At 36.3% G+C, this 26,814-nt stretch overlaps 4 protein-coding genes and 1 long non-coding RNA gene across 8 annotated transcripts; 1 reads left to right on the top strand and 4 right to left on the bottom strand.

Annotated features, from left to right (window-relative positions):
* Positions 1–1,041: 1,041 nt before the first annotated feature.
* Positions 1,042–6,352, bottom strand: LOC113635214. Its single transcript, XR_007144767.1, has 3 exons — positions 5,937–6,352; positions 2,184–2,294; positions 1,042–1,887 (listed from the first exon to the last, which is right to left on the bottom strand). It is a non-coding gene; the product is annotated as an uncharacterized LOC113635214 (long non-coding RNA).
* A 1,094-nt stretch (positions 6,353–7,446) lies between these two features.
* Positions 7,447–10,422, bottom strand: si:dkey-6n21.13 (P2Y purinoceptor 3). Its single transcript, XM_027134507.2, has 2 exons — positions 10,144–10,422; positions 7,447–9,327 (listed from the first exon to the last, which is right to left on the bottom strand). Exon 2 carries the CDS (start codon positions 9,182–9,184, stop codon positions 7,898–7,900), a length of 1,287 nt encoding a protein of 428 aa, XP_026990308.1. The 5' UTR covers positions 9,185–9,327; positions 10,144–10,422; the 3' UTR covers positions 7,447–7,897.
* A 126-nt stretch (positions 10,423–10,548) lies between these two features.
* On the bottom strand, positions 10,549–15,549 carry si:dkey-6n21.12 (schwannomin-interacting protein 1). Its single transcript, XM_027134508.2, has 7 exons — positions 14,956–15,549; positions 14,292–14,513; positions 13,113–13,219; positions 12,937–13,027; positions 12,653–12,802; positions 12,416–12,533; positions 10,549–11,298 (listed from the first exon to the last, which is right to left on the bottom strand). Exons 2-7 carry the CDS (start codon positions 14,499–14,501, stop codon positions 11,198–11,200), a joined length of 777 nt encoding a protein of 258 aa, XP_026990309.1. The 5' UTR covers positions 14,502–14,513; positions 14,956–15,549; the 3' UTR covers positions 10,549–11,197.
* Positions 15,550–16,300: 751 nt separating this feature from the next.
* Positions 16,301–18,222, top strand: rnaseka (ribonuclease, RNase K a). The gene is made up of 3 exons (XM_027134389.2): positions 16,301–16,512; positions 16,854–16,936; positions 17,621–18,222. The coding sequence occupies exons 1-3, from the start codon at positions 16,435–16,437 to the stop codon at positions 17,763–17,765; spliced, it is 306 nt and encodes a 101-aa protein (XP_026990190.1). The 5' UTR covers positions 16,301–16,434; the 3' UTR covers positions 17,766–18,222.
* On the bottom strand, positions 18,155–26,777 carry alox12 (arachidonate 12-lipoxygenase). Of its 4 annotated transcripts, none has more exons than XM_027134388.2 (16): positions 26,655–26,673; positions 26,006–26,070; positions 24,992–25,135; positions 24,531–24,732; positions 24,347–24,428; positions 22,822–22,944; positions 22,567–22,673; positions 22,197–22,369; positions 20,970–21,113; positions 20,682–20,885; positions 20,516–20,602; positions 20,145–20,314; positions 19,886–20,007; positions 19,570–19,670; positions 18,922–19,092; positions 18,155–18,633 (listed from the first exon to the last, which is right to left on the bottom strand). In XM_027134388.2, the coding sequence occupies exons 3-16, from the start codon at positions 25,133–25,135 to the stop codon at positions 18,454–18,456; spliced, it is 2,010 nt and encodes a 669-aa protein (XP_026990189.1). In that variant the 5' UTR covers positions 26,006–26,070; positions 26,655–26,673; the 3' UTR covers positions 18,155–18,453. The 4 variants fall into 4 exon arrangements, with proteins under 4 accessions (XP_026990189.1, XP_026990187.1, XP_026990186.1 ...); XM_027134386.2 differs by lacking the exon at positions 26,655–26,673 and adding an exon at positions 25,567–25,621 and having other exon boundaries at positions 26,006–26,421; XM_027134385.2 differs by lacking the exon at positions 26,006–26,070 and having other exon boundaries at positions 26,655–26,777.
* Positions 26,778–26,814: the final 37 nt, after the last annotated feature.

The following is a 26,814-nucleotide window of genomic DNA, read 5'->3' on the forward strand; positions in this document are numbered from 1 at the left end:
TTTCCCTGGGCCTAGAAGCCAGTGTGCAACTTATGGTTAATGTGATAACAGTCTGACCTCTATAATGAACTATAAAGAAATATTTTTGCCAATATTAGAAAAATGTCACACAGTGATGAGTCCATCCAGACCATGAAGAATGTGCAAATGTTGTTAGTGGCAGTATCACCAGTGTTCCCAGTAACAGCACATAATAATCTGGAAATCAACCTGGGAACCTACAAACCATGATGTGCTGCTACAGAGCCCTCTGGCTTGCTCATGAGAGTCAAGGGAGATGCTGACGCTCCTTTAAAACATCCGGAAAAAACATTTTTTCAAGAAAGAGCAGCCTATTATAATCAGCATCACTGTTTATTTTTGTTTCTTTAGCTGTACCAAGCTGTACTAAATGAGCTCCATCCATAAATCTGGGATTTGGACAAAAAAACAATTCAGATTTTAAACATATCTGCTTTACTGGGAAAAAGGAAAAAGCATTTAATATGAAATGGGAAAATCCGTACATAAAAAATATGATCATATAAAAAAAACGAATATTTTCATGCCACACTAACAGCAAACAAGTGTCTTAAACTGGATGATGAAAATTAAAAACAAAATGGTGGATATGAAGGGCAGAACAAGAAGAAAGCAAATGTCTGTTAACTACAAAACAGTAGTCTACTAAATGAGCAAATGTCGCATTTAAAATGCAGTGAGACTGGGGGAAATATGACTTCTTGAAATCATCATAAAATACAATGCACTTTTGTGACAGATCCTATGAATTCTGAGATCTTTACAAAAATAGGGTTTTTTTCCTTAAAAATGTATTTCTGATGTGATGTTAAAATGCTACAATTGAAAATGTAAATTGTAGAATTCATTTATTTTTGTAGCTATAAAAAAAACTAATTAAAACTGTACTTATTCATACATATGTGATATTTCAAAATTATTTTGATCCCACTATTGAATATAATTATAATTTATTTTATTAATTTACTTCTCTGGTAGCATTCACACTGTTACTTTATAAAATTACATCCGAGCCTGTAATAGAGTAAATGCACAATTTTAATAATGCTTTAAAAAGAAAGATCAAAACTAAAAATTATAGTGAAATAAAAAAAAACACTACACAAAATGGAAAAATTCTAAACTTTAAATCCAAACTAAAAAATAAAAAGGAATATTTAACAGGACATAGTGATTTGTAGTAAATGATTCAAATTAACTGCTAAGGTTTTTCAAATTTTGAAGGTACTGCAGAAGGTGAGGTAGAAAAAAAAAGAAGAAAAAAAGAACATTGAAAATCATGAAGGTGTGACCTTGACAGTGAATGAACAGAGACAAACCAAATACACATTCATCTTCTGAATAATACATGTTTGAGTAACTAGATAATCAAAACTAATTACTGCAATGACGAAAAATTTGGATGCTTTTATGAAATACTTTTTTTTTATCATTACATGGTGGCTCTAGCACAAAGAATTAGGAAACACACCACATCAAAACTCTGCAGTAGTTCAATTAATGGGGGAAATTATAAGTCTTACAGCAAAATATTTGTATTTATTTAAAGTACACTTACACTGCAGATAATGTAGTGTAATTTATAAATCTTAAGAAATATACCACCATGTAGTGTAATCAAACCTTAAATGGATTGTTTTTATATAAAAAAAATATATATATATTGGTTTCAGGGTTAACTGAAAAAGTAATATTAAAAAATTAATAACCTTCTGCAAGGTTAACTAACTACACAACATTACAGTATTACTAGAAGATTGTAGATTGAAGTTATATCAGATAAAAGAGCAGCCTATTTGCAGTCTCAATCAAATGATCACGTCAGCACAGCTGAAGAACGCGTTCATTTTTGTCTACTCTTGCCAGCTGTTCACAGAGAGAAAAAGCAAATAAAAAAGCATAAGAAATGGGAGATCAAGAGGCAATAAAGAACAGAGGGAGTGAGAGAGACAGACAGACAGACAGACAGACAGACAGACAGACAGAGAGCGGGAGAGAGTGAGAGAGCGGGAGAGAGTGAGAGAGCGGGAGAGAGTGAGAGAGAGAGAGCACGGGAGTACAAGCCCACACTCACACACCCTGGCCTAACTTTTTCTTACCCATTCAAACCAGGGGCCATTTTGGTTAAGCTTTGATGCAGACACAGAGAAGAACTAACTTACCCCCAGCCTTTTTTCTTTACCCTCTTAAGCAACAGAGGAGAGGTGAAGGTGGCTGATAATCCCAAAAGGAACTCACTGAACACCAATCGTCCTCTGAATTCAATTCTGCACCTGGAGAGGGGAAATACTTTAAAGTAATTACTTTAAAATAGGTTTAACTTGTTTTAGTTTTGAAAAAGGCAGAAAAAATTATTTTAAGACTCTAAGTACTATCTTTCTTAAAACTAGGTAAAAGACACCAGTCAAGGGCTGTAACATGCAAATATGCAAATTCTAGAAATATAAACAGGAAAACCATCAACTAAAAGAGCAAAATCTATTAAAACATATTTGTGGAAAAAGATTTTAAAAAGGAAAGAAATCCTCACATACACTTATCAATTGGCATTCCAAGTCTTAATTTGAGATCAAAAATACACCCACTCATCTAAGATTGGGTCTCCCATTCCAGGCTGGGGGTTCCAGGAGTAAAATAAGTCCCTAAAGCTTTTGTCCCCCACCACCTATTTTCAGCCCCTAAACCCTTTTTCTCCCCCTATTCCCTTCCAGACCAGCAGTCCATGCAGTGTGCAGCCTCTGCTTAGCTGTAGCTAGTGAGGCTGCCTGAGGAACTTGGTAGGCATAAAAAGCAGGGGTTGTAGCCTTTTTCCCGGGGCATCACATTCTACAATTAAAATGAACATTTTTGGGGGACTGAAAAAATACCAAAAAAAATTAGTGCGTCACCCTAGGGTTTCTTTCAAAGGGTGTAAAATTTCGGGACTGTTGCTTTAACCGTTTCCAGGCAAAAAATTAATTTGTGGGACTTCATGTGTGCAGCGCGCCAGTGCTAGCAGCTCGCGCTTGCTTGATTTCTTGTACCCATGCCAAAGCATTCACACAGCCAGCAGAGAGAAAAGGGAGGGAGGGAGGGAACAAAAGAGGGAGCAGGCTTGACTGTAGAAACACAGGGAAAGAGGAACAAGAAACAAGAAAAAGTGTTGTGTTTGTGCCTTTTTTTTTTTTTGCCATAATGCAGTATAATTTTTACTACAATGCCTAAATTTTCTTGAGGGTCTTAGAAACGCGTTTTTAATCTTGGCCTTGTTTCGAATGAGTTTAAACCAATAACTAAAATAAAAATACAAGTGCAACCAGGGAAAGACAAACTAAATACTAGAAACAACCTGAACATATACTTTTTCTGTTGTTCTTGTTATTTAATGTTGTTTTCATAGTTTCATCATAACACTGAGCTTGGCAGTGTGTACTGGCACTGTTGGCTGTGCATAGAACGAGAGACTAGGTACAAAAAGTGGAGAAAATGTCGATCTGGTTCCACAGATAGGTTTACTGAGAAAGACAACTGGGCTTGAACAGTTGCATGCGCGCACACACGCACACACAGCCAGACAAGACAAAGACCTCTGCGAATAATACATGACCAAAAAGCAAAAGCCAAATGAAATTAAATTCACAATCTAACTTTGTGAAAGAGCCCCAGACGGACCTGTAAGATTTTATCACTATTTATAAGATCAGCACACAAGACTCAGCAAGTGAAAAATAAGTACTGTACCAACACACACCATGTTGTTTTATAAAATGACTGTCATATTATTTGAAAGCTACATTTTCTAAAAAAAAAAAAAAAATCCTGTCTATATGAAAGATTATAAAAAAATATATATAAATATGATCCAATATGCTGATTAGATATTTTTTGATCAAGTGTATAAATAAGTACTATACTTTCTTACATTTCATGCATCAGCTCATTCTGCACAAAACATGTCTTCACTAAGCCTCAGTAACCACACACAAAAACAGGAAGACTAAAAACAGTCCAGAGAAGGAGCAGTGTCGGGCCCAGGGCCTAGCATAAGAGACATGGATAAAAATTAAACATGATAAATTCAAGCAAACCGAGTTGCATTATGTGGATGAAAAGAATAACCTTGAACTTTGAAGATAAAATGATTTAAAAAAATTGCCATGAACCAAAACACACAAAAACAAACAAAACTGGTTTTAATATGATGCAAAAAACATTCTACTTAATCACTGTGGTACATTCAAATGGTGATGGAGAACAAACCTACATTTCAAACAGCACCAGACTTCCTTTTCACAGCCCAAGAGATTATATTTAATAACTGTTCAATCTAATAACCATATAATTAAAGAATTTGGAAAGTTAAACATTAAATCAGTTACAGTGCATCAAATCTAATGTATGACATTTGACTAACAGTGCTGTTAAAAAAAATGAGGTGAAGGAAAACCTTGAAGCATGAGTCCTGATCATATCATTTAATAAATAAATAAATAAATAAATGTATATATTAAAATCCTGGGTAAAATTCTCACTGGTCAGTCATGCAAAGAATAGTTTTCCAAAACCAGCACCAGAATGCCATATTGCTGACAAACTAGTAACCAAGATCAAGCACTCACTGTGTTCTCCTGGTCCCCCTCCCAAAGTCAACAACCTGATAGTCTACCATCAGGTCTATGTCTCTTCACATTATTCATGTGCACAAATGTGCACAGACAGACAGCTCATCACACACACACAGCTCATCACACACCCACACACACACATCACACTTTATAAACTATATTTTTTAAAAGAACAATTTTATCACCTTAATGCATTAAATGTCTCTTCTGCACCTACCATTATTTATAGCAATTTATAACACTAATTTTACCTGTCATGCACTGATGTAAGCAAGTGATTGTTAATAAAAGTGGGGAAAAAATTATTAAAAAGGAAAGGTGAAACTACAAGTCAATAAACTGAAGAAATCGAGGTTATATAACTTTATATATTAGCACTATATATATGACCGAGCTTTGTTCATCTAAGTTAGTCGCATTAAAAAATATCCGAGTAACTGGATCAGAGTTATTGGTGACAGTCTCGCACAAACAGTTTGTGGTGGCTGTGAGGTGTAAAATAAAATAAATAAATAAATAAATAAATAAATAAATAAATAAATAAATAAAAAAAAAGATTGGCATGTGGAAGTGCACACATAAGTTCAACGAAAACTACATTTGTGGAGGGTTTTGAACTTCGGTTCTATGGAGAAGGGGCGAGAAAATTCACTTCATAATTGTGTCCAAAATGTCACCGGAAAGTAAGTGTGCGCGCGTGTGTGTGCGAGAGAGAGAGAGAGAGAGAGAGAGAGAGAGAGAGAGAGAGAGAGAGAGAATCGGATCTAAAAAGTTACACTTTTAGACGTAGTTACTTGCTTGTAAGTGGAGTTGAGTGTCGAAAAATCGACTAAGTAAGTAATCTATCATGGGAATAAACATAACGATTAGCTGTGGATTTCTGTTCATCACACACGGAGGACACACAGGTGTTAAAATAGAGGAGTAAGTGGACAGCTCCGGTGACACACACACGAGAGAGAGAGAGAGAGAGAGAGAGAGAGAGAGAGAGAGAGAGAGAGAGATCCCTAACGAGTTACTCGTCAGTTTAACCAGAAACCAAAGCTGAAGCTATTCTACTTACACAACTATCGAACTCTACTGTTGTGTGTCAACAAAACAACGTTACAAAATCAACACAAATCATTTTATATCAGTCTACACCAACGAGCTAGAAACGACCAAGAGAGCTGAAGAAGTGCTGTGCCAGCAGCATCTCAAAAAATAACTCAAAGTACCTACAGACCAAATAAAAACCGATCATATAAAGGAGGAATAAACAAAACCCAATCCTTCAACATTTTTAGTTTAAAATACAAAATATTCATTTACCTTTTTTCCTTTTTTAAAATAAAAAAAAACCTCGTCCTCGGAGTCCGTATGTTCGCTTCAGGGTGTAAAACGACGACGGATTAGAAAATTAAAAATGAGTAACAGAGCGAAATAAGAGTTTTGTCTATAACAAGAGGTTCCATTCACTCGAGCTCTGAACTTTGAAAATGGCGCCACGGCTGTTCACTGCAGCGCCTCTACACCGTGATGACACGAAGCACAGAGGGGGAAAAAAATAAATAAAAAAAATCCTCTACAATTTTTTAAATTTCGACACCTCGCTAACTTTAGTTTTTAATAGTCTTTACGAAACCAGCCATTTTTAATGCATATATTCGCTTTAGGAATTTTTAATTATTTTTTTTGTCATTTTTTTTAACGGTCAACGCTTATTTTTGCCGCGGTGCAGGTCGGGAACTGGCCTAGCTGGTTATGTTTTGAATTTCCAAACTGGAAATAACGGACGTTCTCCATGTCGCCACCTGTTGGACAAACCTGGCATCTTACATCCGTGGAGCTTCAACACTTGCTGTGGTCATGTTAGATAAATCACTGAATGTCATGGTTTAAACCACCGTTTTCACCAGTAGTGAGGATCTTATCTTTCATACATTAACAAGGCTTTAAATTATTAATGACAGGCTGTGTTGTTATATAAAACGTTCTTTTTTACGAGAAACTTTAAGTATTATGGAGTTGAGGTCTAGGAGCCTTTCATTTAATTCAACTAAAGCAGCACAAAGGTTGTTGGTTTCATAATGACAAACTTTTAGTTAAAATGTGGGAGGTAGTAGAGGTCTATTCCACATCTGCTCCAGTATGGAGCAGCTCCAGACCATCTCGCAAGACCTTCTGCCCTTCATTACCACTATCACCTCATTAGATCAATAGCATCTGGTCAGGTATCAACTACTTTCAAGAGAGCAAGGGTTATTCACATCCTAAAGAAACCATGAAACTAAGATGGAGCCCAGTGTGGAGCCCAGTGTTACATTGACTAATGGGAGGAAACAGTGATGATGGGAGGAAATGTATGTCTGTTTTCCATGTTATCTATGTGTTCAGAGCCGGGACACAGCTGTGGACCTGTAAATGGTCAGAGCCCAGCAGAGTTTAGTAATTTCCCTGCTCATTTGAAAGCTCTACATAGGTCCACTTCAGCTCCCTAGACAGTTCAGAAACAGGAATATGCATAATAGATTATTTCTGAAATAAGCAAACTATTTTAGAAATAGAAATCTTACGTGTTTACAGTAACATATAAATATGGGTAAAAATTGTCCCTAATTGTTAGTTGACCAATAAGTAAATGGAAAATAATTAACTCTGCTAAATAAATGACCTCTGTCCCTCTCGCATGTGAGGTTTAATATGGACTTTGACGGATATTTCTTTGGCTAAAATGTTCTGCATTTTCATATCTGAACCATTTCTAAGAACAAAAATTATACATTATAATTTGTTCCATTAAACACAGAAGCTTGTTACAGAGAAACAGTAGAGACACAGACCTTTTTATGTATTTTAGTGAGATTAAAATTACATGGAAATTTTAATTATTCGAATCATTTACATGACACCACACTCACTGTTCAAAATGATCAAAATATAATTAAAAAACCCATGGCCAGTATTGAGGTAAGCATGTCCTCATGTAGTTACATTTTGTGTCCCAGCAGCTGGTAGTATTATGTCAAATAATTTGGGCATAAAGGGCAAGAGTCAGATCATATTTAATATATTACTGAATCACATTAATCAAATTTTATAATTGCAATCTGATAACAATTTAGTCACATTATTAGTTTACCAATTGAAAAATCCTCCCTTTTATATGAATGCACAAGGAAATAAAAGTATACATATCAGTTTTAAGATTTCCCCAGTACATATGACTATACATACAGGTAAATTATATTACTAACATTCCAAATACATTTTACATATTTTTAGATTTTGTCTCAAGGTAAGTCTGTGAATATGCTGTTTTCTGCCTTGAGTTCATTGTTTTTATGATTCACTGCCTCTTCAGCTTCCTCCTCCTCATTCCCACCTTTTCCCAGCATCCGTAAAGGCCAAAGGAGCCCATGGTGGGAAGGTGGTGGTTTGTTGCAGCAGGGTCCACTTTTTTCTTTGGTGAGGAAATAGAGCAAAGCATTAAGCCAGGCATTGAAGGATGCTAGTGGCCGAGTAATTTTGTAACAAATGGAGACCATCCGCATCGTATGGCAGTGCACCCTGCTGGTCACTTTCAGCACCAAAAAAATAGTGCGGGTAACATGAAAGGGGAAGAAACAGAGAGCAAAGAGGAGAGTAATGGTTATGATGGTTTTGATGGACTTGCGACGCCTGTTTACATATGGGGAATGAGCCCCAAGAATAATAGACATGCCTTCTCCTCCTGTTCCTGCCTTGCTTCCTTGTCTTTTCCTTGGTCCATTAGCAGGAGGTTGGGAATGAAGTGTTCGAAATATAGTCATAACTACACGTGAGTAACACCATGCAATAATACTAAATGGCACAAAGAACCCCAAGAGATGGAGGGTTATTCCATAAGGAACATAGTCCTGGAACTCCTTATCAATAGCATCATCCCAGCAGTTATGGAACATCTGAGTACTTGGAGTTGTATTGGACTTATGTGTATCACTATTCATTTCATGTACCTCTAATGCTCCACCATCCTTGTGACGAGGAAGAAGCTCTGTTTGTGCAAATCTAAAAATTGGGCATGTAAGTGCAAAGACAGCAAGCCATACCAAAATGCAAGTGCCTTTTACAGCCCTTTTGGTCTCTAGAGTGATGGTTCTCATGGGATGACAGATGCCCAGGTAGCGATGCACAGAGATGCAGGTGAGGAAAAAAATGCTACAATAAAGGTTGAAGTAGAACAGGAAGCGCACTAAGCGACACATGAAATCTCCAAAGACCCAGTTGTCATGCAGGATGTAACTGGCCACCAGGAATGGCAAAGAGAGACCATACATGAAGTCTGTAGTAGCCAAGTTTACCATATAAATTAGGGACACATTCCAGTGCTTGGTACGGCGAAAGGAGCGATAGAGCACCACAGAATTGAGGCTGATGCTAAAGACAAATGTGAAGGAATAACAGATAGGAAGGAAGATGTACTTGTAGGACTCATCAATGTTACAGGAAGCGGCATTAGAAAAATTAGTTGAATAGAGGAAAAGGGTGTCAGCACCTTGTCCTGTTTCAGACAGGTCTGTAGGAGTGTCTGTCACCATTTCTGATTGCTTCTGGATCTCTTATTAAGGATGTTATTCGGTGTCATCATCACAGTGAGTTTCCATTAAAACAGCCGCTGATTTCAAAGCTGGGAACTGTCAAAGTTTCTGGTTTTTCCAGCCTGGTGGTTCAATGTGAATTTCTGTAAAAATTAAACAGCATTGACACTATGTTTAGTTTAGCATACAAATTTGCACACATTACACAAGAAATAGATGCACTGATTTGATTTTGGAGTCATTTAAGATTCCAAGATGGCTCTTTTCTATTTACTGGTCTAACAGGCAGCCACATTTGCCTATTCCTCTCCCCCACCCACAGCCTTTCTTTCACAATCTGTGAAGCTGTTTGCCCTACCGCCCTGCCGCATGAGTATATGCTGCTGATTCAGACTCTTTTCACTTCAGTAACTAATCAATCAGTAACCACACTTACCCTCTGTGTACCATCATCCATCTCCCTTTCTTACTCTCACTTGTTACCCCATTCAAACTCTTTCCTGCTTTTGACCCGACAAAGTTTACAAGATTTTAGCTCTTTCTGAATGACAACATTCTATATGGTTGAGCGGCTATATTTAAACATCAAGCATTGCTTTGAAATTTATCCACGTCATACAATGGTTATCTTCTCTTTTTGTAGACTGAGCATTAAGCTGAGTAGCCACAGGGCAAAAGACTATATTGTTCAGCACTTGTGAAACATATAAGGCATTGTGTCAACACAGTGATATGTTCACTCATCCATATTATGATAAATCATCTATTTGTGGCTTAATGGGGACAAAAACAATTCCAGGGAATATACACATTTGTAATGTAATCGCTGACTGCATATTAAAAAGCTTTATAGATTACAGTTCTTAAAGAAAAAGGTCTAAGAGGCATGTGGCATGTATTAGAGTGGTAAATAAATACTAACAACTGGTTTTTGTGTTATTACAAACTGGAAAACTTACCAATTCGGACAGAAGAAAAATATTTGAACAGAATCCCAAATGTCAGTCAAAATCGATAGATCATTGTCCATTCGTCATTAGTGTGAACAAGAAGGCACAGGCAATTAGATATGAAAAAGTACCAAAACTATTGTTCTTTCTAGGTCAACTCAAAACCATACGTTGTTGCTCTACTTCAGCTCGACTGTTTGTCATACCTATTGCGGACCATTCTATGCATCACTCTCTTCTTCTCGGTCTCCTCTCACCTCTTCATCTGTCCCTCCCCCTGTCTTTCTTCTTTCCTTTATTTCTGCTGAGTTGTCCTTTTGAACATACTAACTCTGACTAGGCATGGCAAAAAAAGTACTTATTCTGAAAACATTCTAGGTTCTAGTTTAAAAGAGAACCTGATCACCAGCTCTATATAATGCAATATGAATAAAATCTACCTTTATTCTGCAAAACTTTCACAAATAGCACCAGTCCACTCAATATTACCTAAAATGTATACATACAAATACAAATTACTTATTCTAGGTAGACTTTAATGAGCATATTTTAGGCAGCTTTGATTCTATAACTGCTAGTTTACATAATTTACATTAGTGTGCACAGGTGTGAAACATGTCATCCCTTCAAGGGATTATTACTTTATCCATTAGCTCTAAAAGTGTCTGCATGTGACTGTAAACTATTCAATATTAAATTATGGATGAGGTACATCACTAAAATGTTGTAAAAATGACACAAACGTAAAAGAGGCTGGAACAGTAAAAATACTCATTTGTCAAAAACAATTTGATTACTGAAAAGAGTTGGTCCTAGACAGTGATAACAGCTAAGTGCTGCCTTACTAATGCCTTACAACACCTTTATATTAACATACTGATAGAACCCTTATTAAGAAGCTAAATTGGAAACAAATCTGTGCAATTTAAGTCTAAATTCACTCCTTTGGTGTGAAGAAACATTTCACAGTACAGTTAATTCTTCCAGGCAGATCTCCCAGGTTTATAAGTTCTCAAGCTATTAAGGCATCTTTTTGTCCCTTTAATGAAATTGACTTCTTCTCTCAGAGTGATGTCATATCCTGTATCTCCAATAACATGGCATCCTGCTCAGTTCTTAGTTGGTCTCTTGTGAGAAGTCGGCCCACCAACTCAGAGCTGAGGTCTACACACGCACACACACACACACACACACACACACACACACACACACACACACACACACACACACATAGAAGATGTATATAAATGTACTGTAAATAACAATAAACTATAAAGAGCATTACATTTTGTGCAATTTTAAAAGATTGTTTTTTGAAAGGTAAAGTTTTTCTAGGCATTTTAGAAAATCATTTCTGGAGACATAACAACAGTCACAACAGTAAGAATAAGAAGGCCAGAGTGGAATTTGCAGAGAGACACAGAGGTTAACCTCTACCAAAGGGATGGAAAGGCCAAAGTGTGGAAAAAAGAAAAGACCTGCTCATGATCCAAAACACTGATCTTTAAAGATGTTTGAATACATCATGGTAGAAGCAGAATAACTTCAGAAGTTTAAAGGAACATTTTGTCTGACAAATGACAAAGAAATACTTCCAATCTAATTGAGAGGGTCTTCGTTATGCAGCAAGACAATGACACAAAACACAATGGCAACACAACAAAAAAGTGGTAGGTTTAGACTGGCCAAGTCAGTCACCAGACTTCAACTCAACTGGGCTTCAATTATACCTCCTGAAGAGGAGACTGAAGGGAACAACCCGAAAACAAACAACAACTGAAAGAAGCCTGGAAATTCTGCTTCGCAGAAGTGTGGAGGTTTTTCGAACAGTAAAAAAAAAACACTAAATCTAGATTGGTTTCAACCAGCACATATACAGTAAGTGTTAAAATGAAGTGCCCAGAAACCTTTGCCCATTAATATTTATAAAAATTATTCAAACTGTATGTTTTAGCCATGTGTATGTTTCATGTACACAATAAAATTGAAAAATGTGAAAACTGCTCATGTTGGGTCATTTTAATTGAGCTGTGCCTAAATGTTTGTGCCTCATTTACAGGGCCGTATAAATAATCACAATAAGCCTTGTACAAATGATACAGAATTTCAATATGCATTGACATCTACACCATTTTTGTTTCAGAGTTCAAAGATATTAGATCCAGATCCAGTTATTTCAAACTCATGCTGGCAGACATTGCAAAAACCAATAATGAAATGCTGAGCAATACTCATTTAGGAGAAAAAATATTTAATACTGTTTCAGGTAGAAAAATCTTACTATGAATATCTTTGCTTAGTGTGGTCTTCAGTGCATTCAACTCCTTTAAACTGAACTTCTGCAAGTCGCTGCGATTATAATGAGTTCTCTCTTTAACTGCATCACTTGGGGGTTTGGTCTATAAGAGAAGGGTCAAACCGATTAATATTTTTTCCACAACCATGTATGCATTCAGGTTTAAATGAGAGCAAAACATTACTGTGAACTTGGGGAATCAAAATCTTGATGTATGATTACCTGTTTTTGCTCCAACCTCAGCTTGTGTCTTAGCATGCTGAGAGCGGCCTTGACCTCTTTCTTAAATCCACCAGATTTGGCTTTAGCACTGGATGCATTGCTGGAATGCTGCTGTGGCTGCTGCATCTGTTTCCTAGAACCTTTGTTCAACTGTGAATGAAATACCATTTTAGAATTACACCATTTTTGTTTTTATGTACATGGTAAACACAGATATATTTATTTGTTACATTCCAAAATCTGCAGTGTAACAGATTGAATGAAAACAAAATGTCATTGGAAACCTCTTTTTTCTCCTTGTCCTCCTCCTCCTCCTCCTCCTCACTCTCACTGTTGTTGATGAAGCAGAGCTGCAGGTTCATCTGACTCTGAAGACTAAAATAACCAGAAAAATCCAGTCATAATCAGATATCACATCAAAGTATACAATAGAACCGAAAGGAATCAATCTGATGAGTACCGTGATGTTAGGGCGTTCAGACGACTTTCTTCCACATCCTCACAAGTGTCTTGATGTCTGGTAAGGTTATATAACTCTGGCCAACTATCTGTCCACTGGACAACATCCTTGAAATATACAGAAAACATACAGGCACTACTTTAACTGCTTCATATGAGTGTCAATATATGCAATCTCTGAACAACACAATGATGTGGATGTATTCTTCCAGTTTTACTAAATCACTCAAACTGATGTCCTACTTCTCTTGGGTGTTAAAGTTCTGACCCAAAGGTTGTGAGGTAATCCAAATACTGCCTTGGCTGTGGAGCAAGGCCCTTAAATGTAAACCATTCAACTCTACAGAAGGATTATGCCTTCTGTAAATTTCAATTATGGATAAAAATGTATTTCCATGATCTTATTGTCATGATATCACAGGTCTGAATCTTGCAAAGTCTTTTCAGGATCTCTGGGTGGGAGGGATAGCATTATACTATCTCCCTTGGCAGAAATACACTAGTCAATTGTGGGCATCGATGAGCTTATGTATGTGGAAGAGAAAAGATAGAGCTTTCTTCCAGTTGTTTTCAACTGCCCTGAGATGTAGCATGAGCTACAGTCTGGACCCTGTCTTCAGGGTAGCACATGATAGCCTTCATCCTCCAGCTTGAAAGCTGTTATGTTATAGGACATATGGGCTACTTGGTGACAAATGACCACATTGTGAAAGAAAAAAGTATCTGCCAAATGAGTAAGTGCAAATATCAGGGTTTGGTGATTCAAAGTCAAATGATCTACATTAGCTTTGGTCTACCAAAGGCTGTAAATGAATTAATGAAATGAAATTATCTATAGTATGCCATATTTATATTTTATCTCAAGACACTTTTCTAAAAGTGTTGTGGATATTGTCAGTACTTCTGAAGACCAGTCAATTCTGTTCTTCACACTGTCAATTACAAGTTGGATATTAGTTTTTAAATGCTATTTTGCTAAAATGGTATTTAGAACTTTGTACTTTAATAGTGATACCATATATAGTAAATGTGCACTTGCACATGATGAAAAAGGAGCATGATATATATTTTTTCCATACTGCCAATCAGCATTTTAGTAATTTCACATAATTTATACCTACGTGTATGACTTCCTATATGCTATAAGCCATCATGTTTTGTATGTTTTTGTAACTCGGACCTTATTCTTCTCTCTTTGTTCTTCTTCTTGTTTTTCAAGTTGAGCAATACGCAGGCTTAGAGCCTCCCAGTGCATGATGGGTAGTCCTAGGTCATCATCAGAAGATCCTTCTTGCCACAGCAAGGCTGCACCTTCGGCATCCTCCTCTGTCTCATCACTCTCCTTTTCCTCCCCCCTTTCCCTTTCTTTCTCCTTCTCTCCATCCATCATATGCCTGGAACACTTCAGAGACACATTTATAAGCCATCAATGTGTTTTTGATGCTACCAGAAACATAGATTTCACAGACAGGTGACATGTAATCATCTCTAGATCTGATTATAAATCTAAGGAGTAGCAAACAATACTTATGAGATTTTGATACTAACAAGTAAAAAGTCAGTATTTGGATTAAAATAGACGGGAAAAAAGCATGACTTTAACCTGAGAGAAGAACAAAGTCAACACTTCTGTTCATTTCCCCCAAAAAACAACATCCAAATTAACAAACAATTCTACTGTAAAAATCTTAAAATCTATAAGTTTTGTTTTAGATTTTTTTGTTTGTCTGTTTTGTTTTTATTTTGACAGAGTTAAACAGGCCCAACCTTGACTAGTTTTAGGTTCGGCCACGTAGGCTGTGTTAATGCTCTGGGAATAAAACACAAAAAGTCAGGTCTCCTACCTATGTGTCTATGTAAATAAAGTAGAGTTTAATGATCTTTATGCTTTCAAATTGGTCGATAAAAAGGCCTAAGTTCCCATAGTTTTCCCGAAGTTAGTCTTCTCCTCCTTTTTTGGTCCCGTTACACGTCTTCATTCACTTTTTTTTTTACACTTCTTTTTGTTTTTTTCTTTTTCGTTTTGTTTCTTCGATGCCTCTTTGTAAATAAAAACTGTCTATTCAACAAAAATCCGTGCGTCTCTACAAAAACAAATCGGTCAGAAGTCCTTGTGCGACTTTAATAACACCAGGAAAGTAATAATTCCTCACGACCGCCTTAAAAACTTCAGGAATTTCGCAACGTTTTCTTTCAGTCTGGGGAGGAGAAAAAGAGCCGAGCAAGAATCACTGGGTGTCCGATTTCACTCGTTCGAGAGTAAAACTGGAGTTTAGACATGTATCCCGATTCAGTATTTGCAGATATATAATATCACATTCAAGCTCTAACAATTTATGTTGCCAGGAAACGTAATAAAATGTAAAGATCGTACATAAAGGCTGAACCGACTCGTCTGGACATGCCCCTTATTTACGACTAAATAGCGATGGGAGGTTCCTGGTTCTTTGTTTCTGGGCAATTTATTGAGTTAAGTCGTAGCAGCTTTGATCAAATCGCCGTCTCTTTACTATAGTATAGGTGCTGGGAGATGAAGAAGCTTTTTTCTTTTTTCTTTTTTACACCCCGTGATTTGAGACTCAAATAAACTCAAAGACGAAGTTCGGTTCACCTTGAACGGCTAGATCTATAGACTCGACTCAGTAAAGTGAATCATATAACATACAGTACAGTAAAACTGCTCACCATGTAAGCATCACTATCTTAAAGAAAGGGTTTTGCAGCTAAGGACATGTTCCCAAAGGCCTATTAAAATGATTATACTATAATACACTACAATATACTATAATGAAATATAATATTATCTATTCTATTTTATTTCATTTATAGTTTAGTGTATAATGTATCTAAAATTATATATATATATATATATATATATATATATATATATATATGTGTGTGTGTGTGTGTGTGTGTGTGTGTGTGTAAGTGTTTTTTAGTGGGTTATATATATATACTGATATTTATATATATATATATATATATATTATATATATATATATATATATAAATATATAAAAAAATATATATATATAAAACACCTCCATAAAACCTCCATTATAATTATAGCACTTCAGTGTGAAATTTAAAGAACCAAATCTTTTTTTTTTTCTTTAATAACTTAATTTACTTTCAAAAACATCGTGGGAGCTTTTATTGTGAAATACTTTGTTTCTCCGACCGGAAGTCATTGCTAAGTCAGCTGACCTGCACAGATTGACAGTCTCAGAAGTAGGAAGAAGCTTGGTTTGGGAAAACAAAGTTGTAACTCTATAAATGACCAAGTTGCTTTTGCCTGCACTGCTTTGAAAATAACTTTAAACATGGGCTCTTTTATCATCTGTGGTCCTAAATTGGCAGCATGTATGTTGGTGATGAGCATGTGGGGAGTTATTATGCTGGTAAGAATATGTTCCTTGTTTTAAAGAAATGTAACTTTTTAGATTGAACAAGTTTCTCTTTACTGTGTAAAGTTCTTTTAACATTTGTTTGTTAAGTATTGATTTTGATTTTGAATTGTTAAGTGCCTTATAAGTCACTGCTTGTGGTTACCTTTATTAAAGTTTATTTAGACTTTAAGCACAAAGTAAACAACATAGAGTATAGAGACATAGAGATATTGTGAAATGTAGCAAGCAGTGTTACTCTTCCTCCTCTGTCCTAAGTTACTCTTCCTCCTCTCTCCTAAGTTACTCTTCCTCTTCTGTCCTTAGTTACTCTACCATCTGGTTTCCTCTTTTAGGCAATGCTGGGGATTTTCTTTAGCGTACATTCGGGTGTGCTGATTGAGGATGTGCCTTTAAAGGAGGACGACTATGAAGACACGTGAGTTCATCTCACATGTTTGGAAAGAAGTTATAATCATTGTGTCACTCACTAGATACCAAAATGGAGTGCTTCAGAGGCATCATCTGTGGCTTATAGAATACAAGTACTATTAGGTCAAATTTGCAGCAAAGATATTGCCATTGGATAATATCAGTGTTCACTCTCAAGTTGGTGCCAAATAAAGTACATAAGTTATACAACTCAGTGATTTAATGCTATAACATTTACTGGGTTTTCTCTCTCTCTCTCTCTCTCTCTCTCTCTCTCTCTCTCTCTCTCATTAAAACGGTTAGACAATAATATTCGCTATAAAGTTTTAAAGTGTTTATATTCAATGCATCTCATTGATCCATGGCTTCTCTAGCTATAGATTGTTCTAGTGTAATGCCATCTAAGTATACAAATTAGTCAAGATTAGACAAAGATGCTTCCCCATGTTTATTTTTTAGCCATGAGTTGTTTTTTTTCATCCTAAACATCCACCCACAAAAGCCGAAATTTACCCTGCACTGACATGTAGATTTCAACAGAAACATACCCTTGGTGTTCCTTTTGTCCCACTTTTTTTTTTTTTTTTTGGCTGGTTGTAATTTGTAAGTGACATTTCTTGTCTAATTTACAAAAATGAATTGAATCATTCCTGAAAAGTATTAAACATGTGCTTTGGTGTCTTCTTTACAGTAAGAACCCGCTGCAGAACGTTTATGCTGTCTACAACCAAGTTGGCTACAACTGCTTCATTGCTGCAGGAATCTATGTGGTGATTGGATTTGTGTCTTTCGTTCAGGTCCGACTCAATAAGCGCAACGAGTATCTTGTGCGTTAATACCCTCTGGTGGGTGGAAAAATCCAATTCCCTGAAAGTGATTTTGCTGTATTTCCTATAAGAATTTTATTGTTTTACCGGTGTTATAATATTACCTTGCTGTTGGTATTTTAGCTGTAGTCTGAGCGTTTTCACTGTGCCTTTTCTCTGTATAAAGCATTCTCAGGTTTAGAGCTTTAACAAAAAAAAGCCTCTGTGTTGGATTGATATTTATGGAAGGATCACTGCTGTATTTAGTTATATGATTGTGCCTTAATGCCTTCTACACATTTTCTCACCATGTTTATTGTATTCCAAATGCGTTTACATTTTTGAGAATTAAAAAAGTGCCACTGTTTTGCACTGTACATAAATACAAATTAGAAATGACCTTTGTCCATGTCCATAAGTATTCATGATTTAATTTAATTTGGTATTAACAGTTTGTAATTACAGAAATAAATTTGTCGTCCTTATAGTTCCTATAGTCTGTTTATATTTTGTTGGTGGTTACATGCATTTCAGTTTATAGTGTATTTTTTTCTGATTGTAAAATTAGTACAACAAAAAATGAAACACATAGATTTACAACAAATACCTTTCTTCTTGTTTCAAACAATCTTTCAACAAATCTTTCATAATGTCTATAAAATGCATTTAGGACAGCTTTCTAGTACATTATAAAATTCAGAATTGTTCTCAACTCTCTCTATATGGTAATGCTATTTTCTATTCGACTAGGACACAGATAGAGATATGGTGGTTCAAGACCCTTATTCTGCTCCAGAATCTCCTCCTCAATGTCCTTCAGATCCTGTCTGAAGTTATCAATCATCTTTTGGGCTGCTGGCTCAGTGAAATACTGTTCCTCGTACTGTGCCAGAGGTATCTGAGCATGATAGGGCAGAAAGGAGATAAAGTTAAAAATAAAAAAAAGATAAAATTCTAATAAGACAGAAAAAAAAGTACTTAGCTGTAGACATAACTTATAGAATTGAAACTGAATAAGCAAGTAAGTAAATGGGAATATTTTCTGCTGGATGCCATCAATTTTACTTGAATCTTTCAGCCAACATCTTGTTTTATTTTTTATTTTTATTTTTTTAGCCTGCTTTGAAATGACATTGTGTAAACAGGAGCAGGCCACTTGGAGCGTTTCATGGACGTTTTGACTCACTGCGTCTGGCTGAGCTCTTCCTAAATGCCATGTGATTGCCATCTCTACACATGACTGGCTGATATCAGGAAGCGTGTTCATGATTAACTCCATGGTGACACCGTCCTTGTCTGTGGGTGGAGGCTGGCGCATGGTGCAAGGTGTGTTGGGCACCCATGAACAGAAGTCAAACTAGAAGATAGAGGGAAAAGTACACAAAGTCATTCTCAGCAGTATTGGAAGTGTGTGTTGTTATAAGGGACACACTAGCAAAAATGTAATTTAATCTGTTACATTTAATGATCGGTACATTGGTACTTGCTTTGTTGTTTCTTACAGCAATTAGAACTAGATACTGAGAGACTTGGTACTGCTTTGCAGGCTGGTTTGATTGTGCCTCCTGCATAATGATTGGCTCATAGTAATTACACCATAACACTATGAAGTAACTGGATACTATAGCAGCAGCACATTGATGTATGAATACAATAATTATGCAAACGTGAATTTTGCCAAATCACACTGGCTGAGAAATGCAGTACTGCATAATAATGGCAAATAGCATACTGTATTAAATCTTAATTTTATGTTGGAACTTTCCTGTAAGGTTTATTACACATATCTACTTGGTTTTAGAGAAAAAAAATACAATCATGATGCATCACTTACCTGTCCATTGTTGGTTGCTGCATGTTGTGCAGTGCTGCAAAAGATGACCACACTCAAAACAGTGACCAGCTCCTGTTTATTCTTTAGTACATTAGGCAGCCCTGTCACATACGAATTATAAAAATACCATATTAATGACCCTGTATAAGGATACATGTCTACTAATGTCTGCTTTTATAAAGAAATGCCTTGTGCAATAATTAGTAATTAATTGTTTTTTTATAATTAGCCCAGACCCTGCAGCCCTGAGTCACCACTGCTCCACAGTTATTGCTATGACATGTACTGTAGTTTTATTTTTGTTTAGGCAACTAACCAAAATGAGGAACATTTACAAAGCCTTCCTCAACCACGTCCTTGATCCATGCCTGCAGTTCTGAATCCTGCACCACATCATTGTCACTTCCGTAATACAGAGACACTATGCTGGAGACAAATCTGAAAGTGAAAAGGAAAGAGGAGATGTCAGTACCTGTTCTGTCTCCAAGCTCATGCAAACAAAACACTGAATATGGAAAACTATTTCAGTGCCTAATGATGACAGGAAATAGTTGCTCTTGTGCCTGGACTCTCACTTCTCAATGGCATCCCAAAGCATCAGGCTGTGCTCTCTGTAGAAGTATTTATTGAGTTTAGTAACTCCACGGTCTATGAAGTCGTAGCGGGGTTGTAGCGAGCGATAGGTCAGGACCTTATACTCCCTTTGGGCCAGCACCAGCAGCCCATCACCACCTGTGGACACTACCTTCAGAGAAAGCATACAGTAGCTGATTATCTACTACTGATCTACAGGGTGTCTGAAATGTCGGAGGCACTACATAGTACAAATATGTTGAACACAATACATATAGAGAAAAGTTGTAGAGATTGTGGGTGAATGTGTAGACCTAATGTTATAAATAAAAAAAATGCTAAATTAAATAGATATTGTTTTACTTAAGCTCACTCTTTTGAAGATTCCGTTATTAGAGAGGAGCTGTGTGCGTCCACGGCAATTTATCTCCAGAGTGTACTTCAGATGAGGATTGAGCAGCTGTAGCAGAGAGAGAGACTTGTTGTAATACCTCATATTTTTAGTGTTAAAGACAGCTTTTCCATACTTTCAAACTAACCTTGTTTATAGGGTGGACCGAAGGGAGGTTACGCAGTGTAGCCACACAGAACACCTCCACTGTAAGGTGAGTTCGCAGCAGGTGTGACAGCACCTGGAAGATCTGAAATTCAGCATGACGGACCCATATTTTAGCCAATAACCAAGCCAGAGGCGGATCGTTGGGGAGGAAGATGGGTGTTTCCTTATTAGGATTCTGTTCAAGCTGAGAAAACGGAAAAGGGGAAAGAATGAGCCTTTTCATTAGCTATATGTTTCCTCTTTAGAACAGACTTGCTGAAAACATTACCTGTATTGCAATGGGAATGAGACCGTTGTCTGGATGTTCATATAGTAAACACAAAGGAGCTGCTATATACTGCTTCTTCCCTCTGATCACATTCTCTGGAATACCGTCCATTATAGCATAGTCAACAAGGTATATATTCCCAGCCTTCACAAAGAGAGAGAGAGATTCTTAAAGCCTTTTAAATACCAGGATATACTCACAATTGTACTGTTAAATATATGGATTATAGCTAATTTCACCGTCTGGTTTAGCAAAAGATGCTGTAACATCTTAATATCATTCTTAATATCAGAAGTACATTAACAAATAATGTGTAGGTGAGGGACATCATATGTTAATTAGTGCATTGTCTATCTCCACTTTTTATTCTGTCCCTCTGTGACACACACACTAACCTTTTCCATCACTTATACTGGCTTGGTGGATTTGCATTACAAACAGTGACAAGCGTAAAACTCCATAAAACTGACTAAAAAGGAGAACAGAGTCACTCCTGAAACAATCAGCTCAGCCATTACAGTACATTGGTCTGTGTAGACCCAAGTTTAGCTGTACAGCCTACTAATGTCAAATGTGGTGGAATCTAAGATGTCTTAGCTGTTATATACTTGTTTGATATTGTGGTTAATACAGTTTCATTAGATAATGTTTAACTATGTACAATAACTATGTTGCATAATAGTCTGAAATAATATTACTCCTTTAAATCTGTTATTTTGCTATATTTTGGCGCATGTTCTTGAGGACATTTTACACTGTGCCTTTACTTGTCCATTCTTCAGCACATCTACAAAGCTTTGTTTTTAATGTTTTTATGTATATTCTTTCATTATTACAGAAATGAAGAAAGTGGTGGCTAGCCATTGGTTTTTTAACTAATCTCTGGGCATCAAAATCTATCAGAAATGCAAGATTTGCCAGCCATTTTGCCAAAATGAAAATTGGATATTTCCTGATCCCAAAATGGCCAGTCTGGGCCTGGTGGTGCCATAGGTAATCTCCTCACAGCTCCAGGGTTCTTTGAGCTTATGATACCAATTATAAATTATATGACTGTTGATTTGATTTACTGCATATAATCAGTTCCTTAAACACCGCTAGGTGTGAATGTGTGTTGTGATGGACTGGAGGATGCATGGTGACCAGGATAAAGTAGGTACTGAAGATGAATATAATTTTTTTGAAGTTAGTGTGAGATCACTACAGACATTTTACACCACTGCTCACCTGTAGCTCTTTATTCAGGGTGGTGTTGGGGCTTAAGAAGGCCTGTACCATGTCTCCAGGGACAGGGAAGTTGGAAGGCAGTTGCCTGCACCTCTGAATCATCCGTGGGTTTGACCCATTCATGAACTGATGGCCAAAAAACCAGTCCTCCTTCCAGTGTTCCATAGTGTATTCTATCATGCATAAAATATTGAACAATTACTAAATATTATAGTGTTGCATACAGTGCAATAAATAAATGATTCTATTTATAGTCAAAATGTATTAAATACACTGTAAGGTAAATGCAAATATTTTGCAAATATTCTAAAATGTTAGAAATGTAGAAATCACTTGAAAGAGGGGAACATTAAGTTCACAGCTACTATACCAGCAATGGGACTCCGTAATTTCCAAAATATTTGTTTAAAATCATCCAGATCTTCCCATGACCTTCCAAACCAAATGACCAGCTTCTTTAGAGATAGCTCCAAAAGCCTACAAATGTACAGACATTTTATATATATATATAAAAAAAAAACGTTCGTTGTTGAGATGTTTTATTGAGACTAAGATGTGTAGGATTTAATTAAAACTGGTTTTATAGAGTAAAAAATAAAGAAAATAAAAATAATTCATTGCTCACGCAAACTGAAGTGATCTTTCAAAGTCACTGCGTTTCTCATTGGCAAAGCGAACATCCTGGGGTAGGTCTGCCTCTGATTTGGCATCTATGCATTTGGGAATTCCTGGAGCCCATGCATGCCATCTAAGATAACACAAATAAACACCAGTAATATAGACAAACATCAAACAATGGCTGTATAATAACTATATTTCATTAAGGCCCAAGAAATGATCAACAATTGTACAAAAGTTTCCAAATCATAATTCTGTCTAAAGTTAATGCAGTCAGAATAAACTAAACATTGACACATTAAATATATCACATATTTCTTATACATAAATGGCATTCAATAAAACAGAAATCATGCTGTAGTAGAAGAAGTTTTTTTAGGTTACAGTCTTCAGACTGCTTTAGACTGCTGATGCTTTTACTGACTTTCATTTCATGTACACAGACAGTCCTCTTCGGGCAGGACTTTCACAACATTCACAACTATGCTAACAGTTTCAATGGGCCTCCTTCCCCAACATTTTTCTTTTGGTCTAGGCATATAGGAGTACATACCCTTGCTTAATGCTCAGATCTGCTCAGACAGATGTTGAAAGTTGCAAGAACAAGAAAGTAATATTAACTTTATTAACAAAAGCAGTATTATCTTTCAACACCTGCTGGGGCAGGTAGAAATGTCAAGAGAGACAATGTTCAAATAAAATAAAAAAACTTTTTTGAGAGTGCAAACCATATGGCCTGCTGACATACAATGATCAGAAATGCCAGAGGGCAATGACAGGACAGGTTCACAATGGGCACATTGTGTGGTTTGTTTATACACTAGTTCTCCTCAGGTGAATAAATCATCATTTAATATAACATCAATAGATCTTATCAGTGCAAGAATGCATGCCCTTGCAGATTGCAGCAGCCCTGGCAAAAAAAAGAGCTCATTCCTAAGAAGTATCATAAGGTAATACGTTTAGGACTCTAAACCTTGGAGTGGAATTTGGGTGCAATTTCTGTAATTTCTTACAATAAAAAAAAAAATTATATTATATATATATATATATATATATATATATATATATATTATATATATATATATATATATATATATATATATATACATACACACACACACAGTGTATGTATGTGTGAAAGAGAGAGAGAGAGAGAGAGAGAGAGAGAGAGAGAGAGAGAGAGAGAGAGAGAGAGAGAGAGAGAGAGAGAGAGAGAGAGAATATTGTTGTACCAAGTCTTTTTTTATTTACAGCAGTTGTGGCAGCACTAGTGAAATTTCCCACATTGTATTCTTTGTAAATGTCTAATTGTTATTTCCATCCATGTAAAATAAATGAAAAGAGAACATTATGCCCGATATAATTTGTTTGCCTAGGAGTAAGCATTATGCTGTTATTTAAATTTTAACGATAGCTACATAACCTATATTTTGTGTAGTTACTTTAGATGGGAACTATACTGCTAAAATGGGACTAAAATTTTACAATGTAGTGCCTCCTGTCATGTAAATGCAAAAAGACAAACTCACCGGAAAGTATTCTGTCTCTCCTTCAGTTGTGCCTTTCTATGAGCCAGCTCCTGGGGCAGGATCTCATCAGACAGCTTTTTAGCTGTAAAAGAAAAAGAGAGAATGAATCATCCACCATTAGGAATCCTGAGCTTGATTTAGGTTGAGATAAAATCCTACCACTGGGGCATTTGCTAGGACTGACCTGTGCCTTCGCGTACTTCGACTTTAATATCCCCCACTAACCAGCAATAGCAGGGGAATGTCTGCATGTTTTCCCCTCCAGGTGGTGTGACTTTCACATAATTGCAAAACCAGTTATCTTCCAAAAAGTACCTCTGCTTCTCCAAGCGTACCAGAAGCACACGGCCCAGAGGAGCTGAGCTCTGGACTATGTAGTCATCAACCTGTAAGTCAAGATAAGATAGAATGAAAATACAGTTTGCGTATTCTCATGGAAAGCAATGCCTGTTAAAAAGTAGCAGTCTCATAATGCAGTATAACATGAATGACAGGGCTGTTATTAGGGCCTTGAGAAAGTTCTGATTGCGAAGTTAGATGCTTGGGTTGTATCCTCAGTTCAAAGTTAATGGCATTTTAATAACATATGACAAAAAATATAAAAGTACGTTTCCGATATAGATAGGCCTCTATACTCTTACTTACCGCGCCTCTACACAGATCCAGGCCTGGTTTGTCCAACAGTGTTCTCTCACTCTCTCCATTCTCCCCCACCAGGGTTACATACACATAGTTATTGGTACCTGAGTACTCTAAGGTGCCTGTAGCCACAGTTACTTTGTACTCCATCTGCACACACAATTCACATCAACTCTTGGATAAGAAACTGAACACGAAACCTCACAGCTTCTTGTTTAAATGGTAAATGATTGATTTCTGAATTTTATATGTAGGTTTTTTCTCATAGAGAAACCATAAAGGTGCACTCTGGCTATTAATAGCATGTCTATTCATGCCTGGCTGCATCTTTACACAGGTTTAAGGGAAAATCTTAAAATGCTTGAGAGCATATTATTGGAGGATATACTGGAAGTATTTTTATCACTGACTCATGAATTGGTAAAAGGCAACAATTTCTTTGAAAGTGCTAGTATCAGAAACAAAAACAGTTAGTGCTTTTAATAAATAGTGCTAGTTGTGCATTTGTTCATATAGCACTCTCATTTATATTTATGTGATTTTGTATGTATTGTTTTATTTACATATTTATTTACACTTACCAATATGTAGAGAGATTCTGAGGTTCCCAGTTGGTATATTTTAAATAGAAATCAGCTATAATTTAAAAAGATAGCCAAGCTGAAGTAAGAACACACAGATGCTAAAATAGACAGTGACAGTCACATCGCTACTGAATAGGCAAAGTAAATATAGGAAATGATTCAGGTGATGAGACGTGAATACTTGCTGTTCTTTCATGTGCTGTTACTTCACCACAACTTTATTTTGTTTATCTCATCTACATTAATCTACACATGTAAAATACATGTAAAATATTACACAGGTTTGTAACATCCGTATGGTTTGGTGCCTTAAGCTATAGCAGCTGTTATAAAATAATCAATGCGCATTGTACAATGAGAATAGAATGAAATGAGTTGCTTTTTGTTATTTATATTGTAATAGCAGATAGTTTAATAAGTGAAAGCAAAGTTTTACCTAGTAATTCTTGTTAGTGGAGTTATCTCGTCTCCTCTGCTTCCTTCCTCTGTCTTTTGTGCTGTCTATATGATTTAACAAAGTTTATCTCAGTGCACTGCTATCTAACAAACTCTAGAAACTGGCTTTTCCCCCACTCTCTCACACATATGTGAAGTTGTTCTTTTCAGCCCTCCCCTTTTTTCTCTGTGGTTACACCCTACAGCTGGGTCAACACATTTTCTCATGTGTGTTATCAGAAAATCTACAAACCCCCAATCTACATTACACATTCTTATTTATGTAAATGACCTTCTTTTTTTTTAGCTATGCTATCTACTTTTGAAGGAAGTATACTGTCCCTGGTTCAGCAATATGTAAATTTGATTAGACCTATGCAAACCACTATTTTTAATATTTACATTTACAGCATTTGGCATAAGAGACATAACCTCTATTAGCCTACTGACTTACATACACAACATGGCCAAACACATGACAATGGAAATATATACAATATATATATTGTTCTGACTTCTGGGAAGGCTTTCCACTAGATTTTACACTAGATTTTCTGTGTAAATTTCTACCACAAGAGCATTAGGAAATTCAGTAACTGAGGTTAGGTGAGGAGACCTGGGGGGTATTCCAGAAAGCTTGGTTAACTTACCATTTAGTAAATCATAACCTCTGGGTTGATTTACCCCAAACAGGCATACCATTATGTCGGTTCCAAAACACCTGAGAAGAGTTAGTTTAATCAACCACCAACTGGTTACCCAGAGTTTATGCGCGTGCACGGTGCATATATAAAGAAATTTTCAATGGAT

The sequence above is a fragment of the Tachysurus fulvidraco genome, chromosome 1 (assembly GCF_022655615.1).
Source record: "Tachysurus fulvidraco isolate hzauxx_2018 chromosome 1, HZAU_PFXX_2.0, whole genome shotgun sequence".
In the NCBI taxonomy this organism is placed as follows: Eukaryota; Metazoa; Chordata; class Actinopteri; order Siluriformes; family Bagridae; genus Tachysurus; species Tachysurus fulvidraco.